Source organism: Mobula birostris, chromosome 17 (genome assembly GCF_030028105.1).
Source record: "Mobula birostris isolate sMobBir1 chromosome 17, sMobBir1.hap1, whole genome shotgun sequence".
In the NCBI taxonomy this organism is placed as follows: Eukaryota; Metazoa; Chordata; class Chondrichthyes; order Myliobatiformes; family Myliobatidae; genus Mobula; species Mobula birostris.
In genome coordinates this window covers 26,636,640-26,657,371 of record NC_092386.1, presented here as the reverse complement: position 1 = coordinate 26,657,371, position 20,732 = coordinate 26,636,640, and the positions used below count along the sequence as shown (strand labels likewise).

Below are 20,732 nucleotides of genomic sequence, written 5' to 3'. Positions count from 1 at the left end.
CATCAAGTTGTTGACATTTAATTTGAAAAGAAGTGGTCCCAATACTGACCCCTTGTCACTGGCAGCCAACCAGAAAAGGCCCCCTTTATTATGACATTTTTCCTTCTGCCAACCAGCCGATCTTCTATCCATGTTAGTAACTCCCCTGTAATAGCATTGCCTGCTATGTCCTCAAAGAATTCCAACAGATTCTTCAGGCAAGATTGCCCCTTAAGGAAACCATGTTAACTTTGGCCTCCAAGTACCCCAAAACCTCATCCTTAATAATAGACTCCAACACCTTCCCAACCATCGAAGTCAGGTTAACTGGCGTGTAATTTCCTTTCTTCGGCCTTCCTCCCTTCTTAGAGTGGAGTGATATTTGCAGCTTTTCTGTCCTCTGGAACCATTCTGCAATCTGGAGATTTTTAAAAGATCTTTACTAATGCCTCTGTAATGTATGGATCTATCTACTTTAGAGCAATGACCCCCTGCCCCCACACCAGTACTATGGATTGATCTGTTGTTTTGTTGTCTACGCATGCACATTGTTCTCTCTCTCTCCCCTTCCTGTCCCTCTCCCTCATTGCATTGTGAAAAAACCAGTTAAAGCCATCTCTCATGTGCGTGCTTTTATTTAATTGTTATGTAGCTGCAGAGACACAACAAATCGGTGACAAGTATGAATCTGAGAATATCAAAAAATATCACAAATGATACCAACAGTTACAGCATGATTATGGGATGAAACAGCGTTGATGGAGGCTAGGAGTTGTATATCGAGAGGGTAGAACTGCACTGTAACATGAACAATGTAGAGGAGCAAAAGGAAGCTCCTACACTTCTTAGCTTAATGGGTGCAAAGGCGTACAGTCTCCTACAAACCTAGTAACCCCTGAAAAGCCAGCAAGCAAAACGTTCAACAAAATTGTTACCATTTTACCAAATCACTTGAGCCTAAGCACTGGCATTGGCTGAGGGATTTAGATTTTACAAAAGGAACCAGTCAAAAGATGACGCCTTTCTGAATATATTGCAGAACTGCACAAACTTTCCCAGTACTATGACTTTAGAGATGGACTTCTGATGCATTAGGGGACAGGCTTATATGTGGCATGCATAGTCAAAGCACTCAAACAAGGCTACAGGCCAGAAGAGACTTAAACTTAGAACGGGCATTAACCATTGCAATATCGTTAGAGACTGCAGCAAGGGATGCAGCCGAACTACAGAAAAAGAGGTTAAAATATGAAATGCACAAAGTGTCCCTGAATGGTGCAAAAAGCCAAAAACGTTATCGATGTGGCAAATTCTCCCGTGATGGAAATGACTGTTGGTTTAAAGAAAAAGTCTGCAGAAAGTGTCACAGACAATCTCAAATAGAGAGAATATGCAAGGCAGATAAAAAGCACAACTGACTAAAAGGTCTCAAACACAAAACTAAGCAAATGCATAAAGTTGCCAAATGTAAAACAGAATCAGACAGCATAGAGTCTGCCAAAGGTGAACTGCCATGCCTAGAACTGTATAGTATTATCGAAGCAGATTGCAATATAATATGGATCACAACAGATGTGTCTGGTGTAAAACTGAAAATGGAGCTGGATACAGGCTCAGCTTTGTCTATAATTCCGAAGTCTGACTACAACAGACAGTTTTCAAAGATACCATTAGAAACGACCTCAGTGATGCTAAAGACTTACACAGGCAACAAGGTGTATCCCAAAGGCAAACTGAAAGTAAATGTGATGTATCGAAGCCAAAAACAGCTATTAGAAGAGCTTTAAGTGGAGGGCCAGCACTTTCCGGATGTGAATGGTTGAGAAAAATCCAACTAGCCTGACACTCAGTCAGAGCTCTCAGTGTGAAATCAACAGGCAACTGCAGCCCAAATGGTAGCACTATCCAAAGGCTGTCACAGCTGCTTAATGCTAATCAGAAGATGTTTGAAATGGGAATAGATAAACAGATCAAAGACTTGGCAAAAGCTGTTTGAGATGCCAAAAACTTCAAAATGCTCCCTTTTTCATGTGACTTATCAGACCACGTGATCATAAGACATAAGAGCAGAAATAGGCCATTCAGCCCTTTGAGCTTGTTCTGCCATTTCATCATGACTGCTCTCAGATCCCATCCAACCCCATATCCCTTGTTGCCCTGACCAATCAGGAAATATACCCACAGACTTGGCCTCCACTGCAGTCTGTGACAGAGCATTTCACAGACTCACCATTCTCTGGCTAAAAAAAAACCCTCCTTACTTCTGCTCTAAAAGGTCACCCCTCAATTTTGAGGCTGTGCCCTCTAGTTCTGGATACCCCCACCAGAGGAAACATCCTCTCCCTATCCAGCTTATCTGTCCTTTCAACATTCAGAAGGTTTCAATGAGATCCCCACGCATCATTCTAAATTCCAGTGAGTACAGGCCTAAAGCTGCCAAATGCTCCTCAGATGTTAACCCTTTCATTCCTGGAATCATCCCCGTGATCCTCCTCTGGACTCTCTCCAATGACAATACATCCTTTCTGAGAAAAGGGGTCCAAAACTGCTGACAATACTTGAAGTATGGCCTGACTAGTGTCTTATAAAGGCTCAGCATTATCTCCTTCTTTTAGATTCTACTCCCCTTGAAATAATTTCCAGCATTACATTTGCTTTCTTTACCACAGACTCAACCTGTGAATTAACCTTCTGGGAGTCTTGCACGAGGACTCCCAAAGTCTCTTTGCACCTCTGATGTTTGAATTTTCTCCCCATTTAGATAATAATCTCCACTATTGTTCCTTTTACCAAAATGCACTATCGTATATTTCCCAACACTGTATTCCATCCACCAATTTTTGCCCATTCTTCCAATTTGTCTAAGACCTGCTGCAATCTCATTGCTTCCTCAACACTACCTACCCCTCCACCTAGCTTTATATCATCCACAAACTTTGCCACAAAGCCATTAATTCCACTATCTACATCATTGACAAACAATGTGAAAAGTAGCAGTCCCAATACTGACCCCTGAGGAACACCACTAGTCACTAACAGCCAACCAGAAAAGGCCCCCTTTATTCCCACTGGCTGCCTCTTGCCTGTCAGCCATTCCTCTATCCATGCCAGTATCTTTCCTGTAACACCATAGGATCTTATCTTGTTAAGCAGTCTCATGTGAGACACCTTATTAAATGCCTTCTGAAAATCTAAGTAAATGACATCCACTGCCTCTCCTTTGTCCACCCTGCTTGTTACTTCCTCAGAGAATTGTAACAGATATGTCCCTTCATAAAAACCATGCTAACTTTGATTTATTTTATTATTAGCCTCCAAGTACCCCAAAACCTCTTCCTTAATAATGGACTCCAACACTTTTCTAACCACTGAGGTTAGGCTTACTGCGCTATAATTTCCTCTCTTCAGTCTTCCTCCCTTGTTAAAGAGTGGAGTGACATTTGCAATTTTCCAGTCCTCTGGGACCATGCCAGAATCAAGTGATTATAGACAACAGACAATAGACAATAGGTGCAGGAGTAGGCCATTCGGCCCTTTGAGCCAGCACCACCATTCACTGTGATCATGGCTGATCATCCACTATCAGTATCCAGTTCCTGCCTTATCCCATAACCTTTGATTCCGCTATCTTTAAGAGCTCTATCCATCTCTTTTTTGAAAGCATCCAGAGACTTGGCCTCCACAGCCTTCTGGGGCAGAGCATTCCATATATCCACCACTCTCTGGGTGAAAAAGTTTTTCCTCAACTCCGTTCTAAATGGCCTATCCCTAATTCTTAAACTGTGGCCTCTGGTTCTGGACTCACCCATCAGCAGGAACATGCTTCCTGCCTCCAGCGTGTCCAATCCCTTAATAATCTTATATGTTTCAATAAGATCCCCTCTCAGCCTTCTAAATTCCAGAGTATACAAGCCCAGTCGCTCCAATCTTTCGACATATGACAGTCCTGCCATCCTGGGAATTAACCTTGTGAACCTACGCTGCACTCCCTCAATAGCAAGAATGTCCTTCCTCAAATTTGGAGACCAAGACTGCACACAGTACTCCAGGTGTGGTCTCACCAGGGCCGTGTACAGCTGCAGAAGGACTTCTTTGCTCTTATACTCAATTCCCCTTGTTATGAAGGCCAGCATGCCATTAGCTTTCTTCACTGCCTGCTGTACTTGCATGCTTGCTTTCAGTGACTGATGTACAAGTACACCTAGATCTCATTGTGCTTCCCCTTTTCCTAACTTGACTCCATTTAGGTAATAATCTGCCTTCCCGTTCTTACCACCAAAGTGGAGAACCTCACATTTATCCACATTAAACTGCATCTGCCATGCATCTGCCCACTCACCCAGCCTGTCCAAGTCACCCTGCATTCTCATAACATCCTCCTCACATTTCACACTGCCACCCAGCTTTGTGTCATCGGCAAATTTGCTAATGTTATTTTTAATTCCCTCATCTAAATCATTAATATATATTGTAAACAGCTGCGGTCCCAGCACTGAACCTTGCGGTACCCCACTGGTCACGGCCTGCCATTTCGAAAAGGGACCCCTTAATCGCTACTCTTTGTTTTCTGTCAGCCAGCCAATTTTCAATCCATGTCAGTACTCTGCCCCCAATACCACGTGCCCTAATTTTGCCTACTAATCTCCTATGTGGGACTTTATCAAAGGCTTTCTGAAAGTCCAGGTACACTACATCCACTGGCTCTCCCTTGTCCATTTTCATAGTCACATCCTCAAAAAATTCCAGAAGATTAGTCAAGCATGATTTCCCCTTTGTAAATCCATGCTGACTCTTGAAAGATCATGACCAACGCATCTGTTATCTCTTCAGTAACCCCTTTCAAGACTCTGGGGTGTAATCCATCTGGTTCAGGTGACTTATCCACCCTAAGATCTTTTAGCTTGCCTAGCACTTTTCCTTTGTAATAGCAAAGGCACTCACTCCTGCTCCCTGACACTCATAGACCTCTGATGGACTGCTAGTGTCTTCCACAGTAAAGACTGAAAAGTAAAGTACTTATTAAGTTCATCTGCCATTTCTTTGACCCCATTACTACCTCACCAGCATCATTTTCCAGTGGTCCAATATCAACTCTCACTTCCCTTTCATCCTTTACGTAACTGAAAAAACTTACAGTATCCTGCTTTATATTATTGGCTAGTTTGCCCTCATATTTCATCTTTTCCCTTCTTGTAGGTTTTTTAGTTGCCTTTTGCCGGATTTTAAAAGTTTTCCAATCATCCAACTTCCCACTCACTTTTGCTACCTTATATGCTCTTTCCTTGGCTCTTATACAGACCTTAACTACCCGTGTCAGCCACGGTTCCCTACCAGTGCTATTTGAGTACTTCTTCCTTGCAACATATCTATCCTGTGCCTTGTGAGCTACTCCAAGACACTTCAGTCACCTCAGTTCTGCCATCATCCTTGCCACTATCCCTCTCCAATCCACCCAGGCAAGCTCCCCCTTCAAGCCTCTGTAATTCCCTTTATTCCATTGTGATATTGACACGTGACTTAAGCTTCTCCCTCTCAAATTGCAGTATGAATTCAATCATATGATGATCACTGCCTCCTAAGGGTTCCTTTATGTTAAGCTCCCTAATAAAACCTAGGTTATTACACAACACCGACAACCTTTCCCCGAGTAGGCTCAAGCACAAGCTGCTCTAAAAAGCCATCTCACAGGCCATTCAACAAATTCCCTCTCTTGCAATCCGACACCAAACTAATTTTCCCAATTCCCTTGCATATTGAAGTCCCCCATTACAATTGTGTATTACCCTTATTGCATGCCTTTTCCAGCTCCCTTTGCAATCTCAACCCCACATTTTGATTACTACTTGGAAGTCTATATATGATTCCCATAATGGTTCTTTTACCCTTGCAATTTCATAACTCCACCCACAAAGATCCAACATTCTCTGACCCCATGTCATCTCTTTCTGAAGATGTAATTCTATCTCTTATCAAGAGAGCCATTCCACCATTTATGCCTTCCTGCTTATCCTTCCAATACAAAGTATATCCTTTGATGTTAAACTCCCAACTTTGACCTTCTTTCAGCCACAACTCAGTGATAGCCACAATGTCATACCTACCAATTAATGTCATACCAACTAATTGTGTCACAAGTTCGTCCACCTTATTCCGAATGCTATGTGCATTTAAATACAGCACCTTCGGTTCTGCATTCTTTGCCCTTATGCATTTTGCCTCTGTGGTGCAACTTAACTCTTTGCTCTGTCTGACAAGGCTCTTATCTAGCTCCAGGTTTTCCAGTTTCCCAAGCACCTTCTTCTCAGTAATAGCAATTACACTCAATTCTGCCCTCTGACAGCCTCACATTTCTAGCATACTGCTAGTGTCTTCCACAGTGAAGACTGGCACAAAAGACTTATTAAGATCGTCCACTGTACCTTTGTCTCCCATTACTACCTCTCCAGTGTAATTTTCCATCGCTCAATATCCACCCTACTCTTTATATATGTATCGGAAAAACCTTCTGGCATGCTCATTTATTTTTTTGGCTAGCGTACCTTCATATTTGATCTTTCTCTTCTCATGGATTTTTAGTTGTTCGCTGTTAGTTTTTAAAAGCTTCCCAATCCTCAAATTTCCCATTAATTTCAGCCATATTATATGCCCTCTCTTTTGCTTCAATGCTGTCTTTGACTTCCTTTGTCAGCCACATTTATTCATCCTCCCTTTAGAATGTTTCTTCATCTTTGCAATGTAACTATTCTGCACCTTCCCAAATGCCCCTAGAAACCCCAGCCATTGCTATTCTGCTATCATCCCTGCCCATGTCCCTTCCAATCGACTTTGGCCATTTCTTCTCTCAAGCCTCTATAATTCCTTTTACTCCACCTTAATACTGAATTGACTTTATCTTCTCCCTCTCAAACTGCAGGGTGAATTCTATTATATTATGATCATTGCCTCACAAGCGTTCCTTTACCTTAAGCTCCCTAATCAAATCTGGTTCATTACACAATACCCAATCCAAAATTGCCTTTCCCCAAATGGGCTTAACCACAAGCTGCTCTAAAAAGACATCTCATAGCCATTCTACAAATTCCCTCTCTTGGGTTCCTGCTCCGACCTGATTTTTCCAATCTACCTGCATATTGAAATCCCCTATGACTATCGTAACATTGCCTTAATTGCATATCTTTTCTATTTCCTGTTGAAATTTACATCCCACATCCTGGCTACTGTTGGGGGCCCTGTATATAACTCCCATCAGTGTCTCTTTACCCTTCCTTGCATTTTCTCAACTCTACCCACAAGGATTTTACTTCATCTGATTCCATCTGACCTCATTCTAAGGATTTGATTTCATTTTATTTTTACCTACAGAGTTACCGCACCCTCCCTGCCTGCCTACCAGTCCTTTTGATGCCAGATGTATCCTTGGATCTTAACCTTTCAACTATGATCTTCTTTCAGCCACATCTGAGAGATGCCCACAACGTCATACCTGTCAATCCCTAAACTGCATTACAAGATTATCTACTTTATACTGAGTGCATTCAATCCTACTTAATCCCTATTGGTGAGGCCTTATTCAACAACTTTTACATACATGTGTCAAACATTTGCAGCTGGTGTAAGGGTGGTGTCCAGAACATGCTGAGAAAACTTTGGTAATGAGAAAGTGATGCTCTTTATTTTACTGAGCAATCAAGCTTCTTTGCATATCAGGTTCAAAATCTATTTGGAAGAAAATTGTTTTAAATGACTGACCTAAATAAAAAAATAATATCAATTTAAAACATGCAAGAAAACATGAATAATATTATTGAATTCCAACTGATTTAAATAACATGGACGATAGAACACAATAGCACCATATAGGCTCTTCAGCCTACTCTTCTTACTCTAAGACCAATCTAGTTCTTCCCTCCTACATAGCCCTCTATTTTTCTATCATCCATGTGCCTATCTCAGAGTTTCTTAAATGCTCCTAATGTACCTGCCTCTACTATCAGAGTGTTCTACGTACTTACCACTGTGTAAAAAACTACCTCTGACAATTATAAACGCAAGAGATTCTGCAGATACTGCAAATCCAGAGTAACAGATACAAAATGCTAGAGGAACTCAGCAGATCAGGTAGCATCTATGGAAAGGACTAAGCAGTTGACATTTTGGGCCCAAAATGTTGAATCTCTATTCCTATGAATAGATGCTGTCTGACCTGCTGAGTTCTTCCAGCATTTGGTGTGATACCTTAAAATTATACCCTATTGTATTAGTCATTTTCACCCTGGGAAAAAGTCTTTGGTTAGCCACTCGATCTATGCCCCTTATCATCTTGTACACCTCTATCAAGTCACTTCTCATCCTACTTTGCTCCAAAGTACTGGCTTGTACTACAAGTAAATATTAACTATAAAATATAAATATTATCACTTGCAGACATTCCTCTCTGTTGAAATGAATGGATTCAATGTTCCTGTACTAGAAAAAGAAATCTAGTCCTTTGCATTCGCAATGGCCATGGGACTGACTTTGACAGCAGTCAACTACTGTGCTGTGCCAATTGCTTTTGGGGACACCTGGTGAAGGAAGTCATTGAAACAAAACTAGAAGAAAAGAATTTTAACAAAGATGAAGGTCTCACTGTAAGTAAGAACTGGAATTCGATTGTAAACAAGGTTGGCCAGCAGAAACCTGATTGGATGAGGACTGACCAATCAGAAGGGACGGACGGCAGGGGTATAAATACCACTGGACTAGACATGCCCAGGCATCATCCCTGATGATGATGGCAGAGTTTGTCATTGAAATGTCAGTTAAAATCAATACCTGCACCCTGCTGGAAGCCCAGGAAGAGTTTATTTGTTACTGTACCAGGCTTATCCTGATGATCGCTTACCGGGCAGATTTTCATCAAGAATTCAATAGCAGAGCAGAACCTTGATAAAAAAGCAGCCAGTAAATTTGGAGCAAGCATTCTTGATGGAACCCTGAGCCAAATGGCAGCTGGAATAAATTCCACTGATTTCTATGCAGCAATTATGAGGAAAGCATGGCAGTGTCTCTACTTCCTTAGAAGTCTGCAAAGATTCAGCATGACATCTAAGACCTTGGCAAGCTTTCACGGATGTGTGGTGGAGAGTAGATCGATTGATTGCTTCACAGCCTGCTATGGAAACACCAACACCCTCAAATGGAAAATCCTGCAAAAAGTAGTGAATACAGCACAATCAGGGAGAAGACTCAGGAGCTTGAAGACTCGTACGGCCAGATTTGGGAACAGCTTCTTTCCAACTGTGATAAGACCGCTGAACAGATCCTGACCCGGATCTGGGCCATACCCTCCGAATATCCGGACCTGCATCTCGGTTTTTTTGCACTACCTTACTTTCTATTTTTCTATTTTCTATTTATGATTTATAATTTAAATTTTTAATATTTACTATCCATTTGTAATCCAGGGAGTGCGAAGCGCATATGATGATTGTACGTTCTAGTATCAATTGTTTGGCGACAATAAAATATAAAGTATCTCTCAAGGGTAAAGGCCTCCCCACCACTGAGCACATCTACAGGAAACCAGCATCATCATCAGGAAGGTGATACAGGAGCCAAGGACCCACACCACCAATTGTAAACCTATCTAAATTAAATTATGCTCCATAACATCTCAGCTCCGGCAAGTGCTGAAACTCTAAGCAACACTCGGATGTTCAGAGTTCCTTGAGTTCCTCCAGCATTTTGTGTGTGTCGCTCAACTCTGGCAAATCTGTTTTCTAAAGATACTGAATATCTCAACTGTAACGAAAACCAATTTCCCCCGGGATCAATAAAGTATGGCTATGACTAATAATGTTTCTTTCCTTTATAGTTAGTATAAAATTCAATAGATACCATTTTTCAGTAAATTTGTGGAAAACTTCAAAACAAATTATGAGAATGATATTATTAAATAAAATAGAACCAATTCATTGTGCAAGTGGACCAGATCAGAAACATTATGAATATCTGTCAATTAATGTGAACCTTATCGTTGTAACTAGGAATTGGGAAGGGTCAAATCAAAAACCAAAAAAAAATCCAAGGGAAACACCAACTGGTTATGAAGCATTATTGTTCAGTGGCAAGTGGAAAGAAAGCTGATTTTAGATCATCCTTGATAAACAGAGAGCACTCCAGTCAAAAGGCTATCCAATTCCCAGAGTCACGGTGAGAGTTTCAGTTGATTAACTAGGATAATTTGGATAAAATCAGCAGGATCACAAGTTACTGCAATTATATTCCCAGCCATTCTGGTTATGTGTTCTATACATTCTGTCAAGCATTCAACACCAGCAAGGACAGAACTTCATTGAATTGCCATGATAGAAGTGCAAGGATAGGTTCAGACCTTATCTGAAAACTTGTGGCATGTACATTTAGCTATTCATTCACAGGATGTTGGTGTACCAGATGATATTAGCATTTATTGGTCATCCCAAACTATGCCTAAACTGAGAAGCAAATAAGATTCAATCATACTAGTGTGGCTGGGTCATATGTAAGAACAGTGGATTTCCTCCACTAAAGGATATGAACTAAATAAGTTTTATGACAATCTGATGGTTTCATGGAAACAGCTACCGTGCCTATTTTAATAAACCTATTTTTCAGACCCATCTGGTGGCGTAGTGGCATCAGCACCGGACTTGGGGACGAAAGGTCCCGAGTTTGAATCCAACCGGTCAGCTCCCCTGCACGCTTTCCATCCGTGCTGGGTTACGAGCTGGTGATCTCTTTGGAAACTCACCCGGCAGAAGGCAAAGGCAAACCACTGCTGTAACTTGCCTCGTACGCGGTTCCCCACTACGACAGAGAGGCGTGGAGAGAAATCATCCGCTAACCGGAGAAACTCCGGATGCAACGTACCTGCCCTTTCCTATTTTAATTTTGAAGTTAAGTTCTCCAGTTGCCGTGGCAGGATTTTTCAAGATCAGAACTCTGGCTGCTGGTCCTGCAGTCCAACCCCTAATGCTTTTGTGCCCTAATGATGATATGACAGTTGTATAGCATACATATCGCAAGATGGTTTCATTATTTTGAATGTTCCTCAGTAGAAGCATCTCTGACATCAATACTCAGAAGTGCCTAAGTAAAGTACATAATTGTCACCTTTACTCAGTGATTTCACTGAAAGGCAGAATTCACAGACAGACATTTTGTATTTCATATTTGTGCACAATGTACTGAAGATGGACAAATAAAGAAAATCGTAACTTACAGATGGGTCATTGTTTAATTGTTGTCCCAGCTGACGCCAATTGTAATCATCATAGTTAGTTCTGTAGAAGGCAGACATATTGACATTTAGCAGGATCCATTCTTCATCAGTAGCACGTTTTACTTCAGAAAATGTTTCTGCACACAATCACAAAGGATGGATGTCAAAACAATGATTTCTGTTTGTACCTGAAAAAAATTAATACCATGTTTTTTTATGGATATCAATGCTCTAGTTGACATCAGTAGTTGAAACTCAATTGCAAAACAGTTGTATGTTATAAATAAATTGACTTTGAATTGTATGCTAATGTAATTTTGCACCTATGTATAAAGGCGGTGATCTGTATCTCTTGTTCTGCTTTCTTCACCTTTCCCTCCCAGTCCTGATAATTATCAAATCATAGAAAAGTTCAGCATAGAAACAGGCCCTTCAGCCCTTCTAGTCCATGCCTAACCATTTAAACTGCTTCCTCCCATCAACCTGCATCGGGACCATAGTCCTCCATACCTCTACCATCCATGTACCTATCCAAACTTCTCTTAAACATTGCAAGTAAGCTCGCGTGCACCACTTCTGCTGGCAGCACGTTCCACACTCTCACAACCCTCTGGGTGAAGAAATTTCCCCTCATGTTCCCTTTAAACTTCTCACCTTTCAGCCTTAACCCTGGCTGTAATCCCATGTAATCTCGGTGGAAAAAGCATGCTTGCATTTATCCCATCTACTGTATGCAACTCATCATTTTGTCTACCTCTATCAAATCTCCACTCAATCTTCTACATTCCAAGGAATAATGTCCTAACCTGATCAATCTTTCCTTTTAACTCAGGTCCTCCAGACCCGGCAACATACCTGGTAAATTTTCTCTCTATCTTTTCAACCTTATTTACATCTTTTTACTAGGTAGATGACCAAAATTGCACACAATTCTCCAAATTAGACCTCACCAATTTCTTATAAAACTTCAACATAACATTCCATCTCCTGTACTGAATAGTTTGATTTATGAAGGCCAATGTTCCAAAAACATTCTTTTTGACCCTATCTACCTGTGACCCCACTTTGAATGAATCAAGGATCTGTGTTCCTTTGTTCCACTTCACTCCTCAGTGCCTTACCATTCACTGTGTAAGATATTTAATGTTGCTGCTGCAAACCTGATTCATTTTTAAGCAACAATGAAATATTGTGGTCTTGACCTGAAAAGCAGGCCCTAACAGAAGAAATGCAAATGCTTTGAGTCTCCTTAAGAGAACACCCTTGTCCTCAATTATTTTTGGGGAGGTAGCTATGAAAAAAAAAATGATGGATTCTTCCCTGAGACAAAATCTCTTTCCATAGTGAACATAAAGTTTCTATTTCCTTTGAGGAAGGTGAACTGCTTGAATCCATGACATTGATTTGGCTCAACAGGCTTTGATGAAAACAGGCTTGGGTGAGAACAGGCAGAGGATCTTAGTAAGTTTCTAGTAAATTTTCTTCTGCTATTACATAACTAGTGCACTGAGAACGAGTCCAGAGTTAGTGGAATGTTCCTTGTGTGAGGTGTGGAAACTCCGTGATAACTACATCTACATGAAGTGCACAAAGCTGCGGCTCTGCAGAGACTGTGCAAAGGAACTGGTGCTGCAGCTGGATGATAAGGAGGTGATCGATAGGAGATACAGGGAGGCAGTCACCCTTAGACTGCAGGAGGCAGATACCTGTGTGACTATGAGGAGAGGGAAAGGAAATAGGCAGCCAGTGCCAAGTATCCTATGACTGTTCAATAATATGTATACCTACCACTTTGGATACTGTTGGGGAGGATGACCTACCGGAGGGAAGAAACAGCAAACTGATCTTTGGCACAGTGTCTGTCTCTGTGGCTCTGAAGAGAAGGGAGGCAGAAGAGAAGGGCACTAGAGACAGGCGATCCCATAATCAAAGCAGCAACGGCAGATTCTGTGGATGTGAAAGAGGCAGCTGGATGGCATGTTGCCTCCCAGGGTCAGGGATGTCTCAGACTGAGTCCACACCATTCCATACAGTGATGGTGAGCAGCCAGAAGTTATGGTACTTATTGGTACCAACGCATAGGTAGGAAAAGGGAAGAAATCCTGAAGAGAGAACATAGGGAATTAGGTAGAAAGCTGAAAAGCAGGATATCCAGGGTAGTAATCTCTGGATTGCCACCTGTGCCATGCGCCATTTTGGGTAAAGAAAGGATGATTTGGCAGATAAATGCATGGTTCAAGTAGGGGTAAAGTGGGCAGTGACCATTAGTCCTGTGACTAGTGGTGTGCCTCGGGGATCTGTGCTGGGACCATTGCTGTTTGTTGTCTATATCAATGATCTAGATAATAATGTGGTAAATTGGATCAGCAAGTTTGCTGATGACACTAAGATTGGAGGCGTTGTGGACAGCGAGGAAGGCTTTCAAAGCTTGCCGAGGGATCTGGACCAACTGGAAAAATGGGCCAGAAAATGGTAGATGGAATTTAATGTAGACAAGCGTGAGGTGTTGCATTTTGGAGGGACAAATCAAGGTAGGACATACACAGTAAATGGTAGGGCACTGAGGAGTGCGGAGGAACAAAGGGATCTGGGAGCTCAGATACATAATTCCCTGAAAGTGGCGACACAGGTGGACAGGGTTGTAAAGAAGGCTTTTGGCATCCTGATATTCATAAATCAAAGTATTGAGTACAGGAGTTGGGATGTTATGGGGAGGTTGTAGAAGACATTGGTGAGGCCAAATTTGGAGTATTGTGTGCAGTTCTGGTCACCTATCTATAGGAAGGATATCAGTAAGATTGAAATAGTGCAGAGAAGATTTACTAGGATGTTGCCGGGTCTTCAGGAGTTGAGTTACAGGGAAAGATTGAACAGGTTAGGACTTTATTCCTTGGAGCATAGAAGAATGAGGGGAGATTTGATAGAGGTTTACAAAATTATGAAGAGTATAGACAGAGTAAATGTGAATAGGCTCTTTGCACTTAGGTTAGGAGAGATAAATACGAGAGGATATGGCTTTAGGGTGAAAGGGGAAAGGTTTAGGGGGAACATTAAGGGGAACTTCACTCAGAGAGTGGTGGGAGTGTGGAACGAACTGCCATCTGACGTGGTAAATGCGGGCTCACTCTTAAGTTTTAAGAATAAGTTGGACAGATACATGGATGGGAGCGGTCTGGAGAGTTGTGGACTGGGTGCAGGTCAATGAGACTAGTGGAATAAAGTTTCGGCACAGACTAGAAGGGCCGAATGGCCTGTTTTCTGTGCTGTAGTTTCACGTACCCCGTGATGGGTTAAAGATCCAGCAGAAATGGAAAACACTTTGGAGTCCAGTATTGCTATTAACTAATGGCATTTATTAGTAACTACGCAATACAGTAATATAAAATCAGATATATAAAACAGGTTAGTAATGATTAGATATGTATAAGTGTGGAAATATATGAAAACCAAGCTTCTTCAAGTCTAGGGGTAAATAGATAGTCTTATGATGATCAGTAAAGTTCAGTTCAGTTTGTGGTATTGAGTTGAGTAGTGATGGAGAGAGAGAGAGAGAGAGAGAGAGAGAGATTTGAGTCTTCAAGGTGAGCTGATGCCGTCGATGTTCCCGTTGTCCTCCGAAATCCTTTAGAAGTCACCAATTGTGACCACAACAGAGGAGACCGTTCTTCTGTGGTGAAATTATCAACCCAGGCAAGGATCGGACACACGAATAACTCCCTACCAGTCACACCCTTTTCACACTGTGAGAGCCACTGATCGATCCACCTGATCGATCCTCCAAAACTCACCTTTCTGTGGGCACAAGATAGCTTATTCAGTGTCCAAAACCATGTGTCTGTCAGTCTATCAGTTGACCTTCTATTTATCTCACCATGCTGAACACCAGCTCCTCCCTTCTCTCTCTGTAGGAACACAGATGCTGCCAGTGTCCTTGCAAAGTGTAAACATGCTGCAGAGAAACCATAACACCATCTCAAAGCAGTCTTCACCTCTCTCTCTTTTAATAACAAGGTGTCTGATGTTAAACAACTCTCTCTCTCTTTTCAAAAGCACAGTTCATAGGGGTAATTCAGGACCCTGTCACATAGTATTCTATGGTTCTATGGTTTTGGATTTCTGGATCACTGGGATCTCTTCTGGGGAAGGTGTGACGTATACAAAAAGGACAGGTTACACTGGAACACAAGGGACACCAACACGGCAGCACACACAAGATGCCAGGGAAACTCAGCAAGCCAGGCAGCATCTATGGAAAAGAGTAAACAGTCAATGGTTTAGATGGAGACCCCTCGTCAGGACTGGATAAAGAGATGAGGTTAGTGTAAGGAGGGGGGAGAGGGGAGGAAGAAGTACAAGAGAAGGAAACGGGAATGTGGAATGGTGGGGGTGGGGGGGAGGTAGGGATGTGGAAGCTCGAGAAATCGATGTTTGTGCCATCAGGTTGAAGGATACCCAGATGGAATATAAGGTGTTGCTCATCCATCCTGAGCGTGGCCTCATTGCGGCAGTAAAGGAGCCATGGACTGACACATCGGACTGGCACGTCAGAATGGCAATGGGAAAACCCTGAGGGCAGATTTGCTAGAGCTGTTAGGGAGGGTTTAAACTAAGCTGGCAAGGGGATTGGAACCAGAGTGATAGGGCTGAGGGTGGGCCAGTTGGTGTACAAACAAAGGTCATGTGTAGTGAAACTGTGAGAAAGGCCAAGCAAATGACAGGGCAAAATTGTAGTCAGTGGCATCAAGTACAACAGAGGGCCAAAATCAAAAAAGGTAATGAATACAGGACTGAATGCACACAGTATATGGAATAAGATAGATGATCTTATAGCGCAATCACAAACAGGTAGTTACAGTATGTTGTTCTGGGCATCACTGAGTCATGGCCGAAAGAAGGTTATATTTGGGAGCTTGATATCAAAGGATACACCTTACACCAACAGGAATGGAAGGTAGGCAGAGGGGGTGTGTATCTCTGTTGGTAAAAAAAAAAATGAAATCAAGTCCTTAGAAAGTGGTGACATAAGATTGGAAGATGTACAATCCTTGTGGGTAGAGTTAAGAAACTGAAAGGGTAGAAAGACCCTGATGGGCATTATATTTTTGCCACCAAACAGTAGCCAGAATGTGGGCTATAATTTACAACGGGACATAGAAAAGCTATGTAGAAAGGGCAATGTTGTGACTGTCATGGGGGGTTTCAATATGCAGATAGATTGGGAAAATCAAATTGGTGCTGGATCCCAAGAGGGGGAATTTGTGGAATGCCTACAAGATAGCTTTTTAGAGCAGCTTATGAATGAGTCCACTAAAGGAACGGCAATTCTGGTTTGGGTGTTATGTAATGACCTAGATTTGATTAGGGGGCTTAAGGTAAAGGAACCTTTAAGGGTAAGTGATCATAAAATGATCAAATTCACCCTGAAATTTGAGAGGGAGAAGCTAAAATCAGTTGTATCAGTATTGCAGTGGAGTAAAGGGAATTACAGTGCATGAAAGAGGAGCTTGCCAAAGTTGATTGGAAAAGGACACTAGCAGGGGATGATAGCAGAATAGCAATGGCTGCAGTTTCTGGGAGCAGGAGCGATACATCCCAGAGATGAAGAAGTATTCTAAAGGAAGGACGAGACAACCATGGCCGATAGAAGAAGTCAAAGGCAGCATAAAAGCAAAATAGAAGGCATATAATATTTCAAAAATTAGTAGGAAGGTAGAGGATTGAGAAGATTTTTAAAAGCAATAAAAGGCAAGTAAAAAGCCATAAAGAGAGAAAAGATAAAATATGAAGGTAAGCTAGCCAATAATATAAAAAAGCATATAAAAAGTTTTTTTTCCAGATATATAAAGAGTAAAAGAGAGACAAACGTGGATATCAGACTGCTGGAAAATTATGCTGGAGAAGTAGTAATAGGGGACAAAGAAATGGAGGGAAAATTAGATAGATAGATAGATAGATAGATAGATAGATAGATAGATAGATAGATATTGATCCCAAAGGAAATTACAGTGTCACTGTAGCATTACAAGTGCAGAGATATAAATAGTAGAAGAGAAGTAGAAAGAATAAAAAAAAGTAAGTTACCTCAAACAGCCTAACTGGAGGGAGTCATCACTTCCCCGGCTATAGGTTAATTCACTATAGATGCTAATGGCTGGGAGTAAGAATGACCTCAGATAGCACAGTTGTCTTAGTCTATTACTAAAGGTGCTCCTCTTCAGCCATGTTGGCATGCAGAGGGTGAGAAACGTTGTCCAGAATTGCCAGGATTTTCCGTAGAGTCCTATGTTCTACCACAGACTCCAGTGTGACTCCTATAATAGAGGCAGCCTTTCTAATCAGTTGATTGAGCCTGTTGGCATCACCCATGTTAATAAGTATTTTGCCTCAGTCTTCACTGTAGAAGGTACTGGCAGAATGCTAGAGATGTGAAAGTGTCAGGGGCATAAGTGAGCATATTGCCATCACTAAGGAGAAGGTGCTTGGGAAGCTGAAAAGTCTGAAGGAAGGTAAGTCATGTGGAATAGATAGGCCACACCTGAAGGTTCTGAAAGAGGTAGCTGAAGAGACTGTGGAGGCATTTGTAATGATCTTTCAAGAATAACTAGATTTCAGAATGGTACAGGAGGGCTGGAAAATTGCAAATATCACCACTCTTTAAGAAAGGAGGGAGGCAAAAGAAAGGAAATTACAGGCTAATTAGCTTGAATTGAGCAGTTTGGAAAGATGCTGGAGTCTACTCTCAAGTATGAGGTTTCGGGTTACTTGGAGGTTCATGACAAAATAGGTTAAGTTCAGCGTGGTTTCCTTAAGGGAAATCTTATCTGACAAATCTGTTGGAATTCTTAGAGGAAATAATAGGCAGGCTCAATAAAGGAGAGTTGGTGGATGTTGTTTATTTGGATTTTCAGTAGGCCTTTGTCAACATGAGGTTGCTTAACAAGATAACATCCAATGGTATTACAGGAAAGATACAAGCATTGATGAAAGGTTGGCTGACTGGCAGGAGACAAAGAGTGGGAATAAAAGGGGCCTTGCCTGGTTAGCTGCTGATAACTAGTGGCGTGCCGCAGGGCTTAGTGTTGGGACTGTTTCTTTTCACGTTATATGTCAATGATTTGGATGAAGGAATTGAAAGCCTTGTGATCAAGCTTGCAGATGATACGAAGATAGGTAAAAGGACAGATAGTGTTAAGGAAGCAGGGAGTCTGCAGAAGGACAATGGATGAACGTGCAAAGAAGTGGCAGATGGAATATAGTGTACATTAGTATATAGTCATGCACTTTAGTAGAAGGAATAAAGGCACGCACTATTTTGTAAATGGGGAAAATATTCAAATATCAGAGGTGCAAAGGGACTTGGAAGTCATCCTGCAGGACTCCCTAAAGGTTAACTTGCAAGTTGAGCTGTGGTAAGTTTGAGAAAAGCAATTTTAGTATTCATTTCAAGTGGACTAGAATACAAAGCAAGGATGTAATGCTGAGGCTTTATAAGTCATTGGTCAGACCACTCGAGGAGTATTGTGAGCAGTTTTGGGCCCCTGGCATTGGAGAGAGTCCAGAGGAGGTTCATGAGGATTATCCCAGGAATGAAAGGGTTAACATATGAGGAGTGTTTGACTGCTCTGGACCTGTACTTGCTGGAGTTTAGATGAATGAAGTTTAGAAGATCTCATTGAAGCCTATTGAATATTGAAAGGCCCAGACAGAGTGGATTTGGAGAGGGTGCTTCCTATAGTTGGGGATTCCAGAACCAGAGGGCACATCTATTTAGAAAAGAGATGAGGAAAAAAATTCTTTAGCCAGAGGGTGGTGAATCTGTGGAATTCATTGCCAGAGATGGTTGTGCAGGCCAAGTCACTGGGTATACTTAGGGTGGAGGTTGATAGGTTCTTGGTTGATCAGGGTGTCAAAGTTTACGGGTAGAAGGCAGAAGAATAAGGTTGAGAAGGAAAATACATCAACCAAGATGGAATGGTGTAGATTCCATGGGCCAAATGGCCTAATTCTGCTCATCTCTCTTATAGGTTTATGATATCCATCAGGGAATTAAAAAAAAAATGAAAACCTGCAGATGCACCTCATACCTCTCTATGACCTCCTGAGCTCCCTCTTAAGCGTATTCTTTATCAAGTTTAATTGTTATTATACCATACATAAATACCCACTGATGCAGTGAAATGAAACAGCATTACTCCAGGGCCAAGGGGTGAAACACAATGCTGACAGTCATACACTGCACAGGGCACATGTAGCACATATCAGATAGCAAGCACACCAGTAAAGGTATCCGTAAAATACAGTCACGCAAAAATTATATGTATAGTGAGGGACCCCGAATCCATGAATATTGCAGCAGTCTGCAGCTTGTCTTCTGCCAAGCGAACACTGGGGGGCAGCACCAACTCTAGCTTGGATGCTGCACTCACCACCCCTGGCATTTCAGTGGAGCACAACAACCCCAACACCTCTCTCCTGGAAGGCTGTAAACAGACAACACTGCAGCTGGAGGCCTTGTCCTTGCTGTGACCAAGGCCAAGCTGATACCCCACCGTTCGCCCCTTCCATCCGCCAATAAATCACTGAATCGGACTTGAGGCATTCCACATTAACAATTTCCAGCAGGGTCTTGTAATCACAAAAAAAAGTGACTAAGTTGATCAGTCACTGCACGCCACCTTCGTTCACCCACTCCTCTGATGACTCTCCGACACAGGCAGCAGCATGATCTGCATCAAGTCCAGTTCATTCAGCTCCTCCACCAAGGAGCAACTCACTGATGGGATAGACCTGCGGTATGTAATAACCAATAGGATCTTGTGATCATAAAAAATACATTTTAAAAAGACAATAACACTTTTGGTTAGCCTCATAGAAGCTGATGCGACCGAGTGCACTGCCACCTTACTGAAAAACTTATGTTTTTATAGTCATTAAGGATTCACCCATCCCCACCCTTATAAGCCCAATGTATACTTCCTTCTTCTTTCCCAGAGCTTCAATTAGTCTTACTGGCCAAGAAACATAGAAACATAGAAACCTACAGAACAATACAGGCCCTTCGGCCTACGAAGCTGTGCCGAACATATTCTTACCTTAGAAATTATCAACGGTTACCCATAGCCTTCTATTTTTCTGAGCTCCATGTACCTGTCCAGGAGTCTCTTAAAAGACCCTATCATATACGCCTCCACCACCATTGCCGGCAGCCCATTCCACACACTCACCCACTCTCTGCGTAAAAAACTTACCCCCAACATCTCCTCTGTACCTACTTCCAAGCACCTTAAACCTGTGCCCTCTAATGCTAGCCATTTCAGCCCCGGGAAAAAGCCTCTGTCTATCCACATGATCAATGCCTCTCATCATCTTTTACACCCCTATCATGTCACCTCTCATCCTCCGTCGCTCCAAGGAGAAAAGGCCGAGTTCACTCAACCTATTCTCATAAGGCATGCTCCGCAATCCAGCAACATCCTTGTAAATCTCCACTGCACCCTTTCTATGGTTT

The 20,732-nt window shown here is 42.0% G+C and overlaps 1 protein-coding gene across 2 annotated transcripts in view; it reads right to left on the bottom strand.

The window, feature by feature from the left end:
- Positions 1 to 20,732, bottom strand: part of LOC140211574 (aminopeptidase Q-like) — a 193,081-nt gene that overhangs the window by 64,535 nt on the left and 107,814 nt on the right. For both annotated transcript variants that reach the window (XM_072281418.1, XM_072281417.1), the window contains one exon: positions 11,225 to 11,361. In XM_072281418.1, the coding sequence (XP_072137519.1) occupies positions 11,225 to 11,361 (137 nt within the window). The remainder of the gene's footprint in view (positions 1 to 11,224; positions 11,362 to 20,732) is intronic.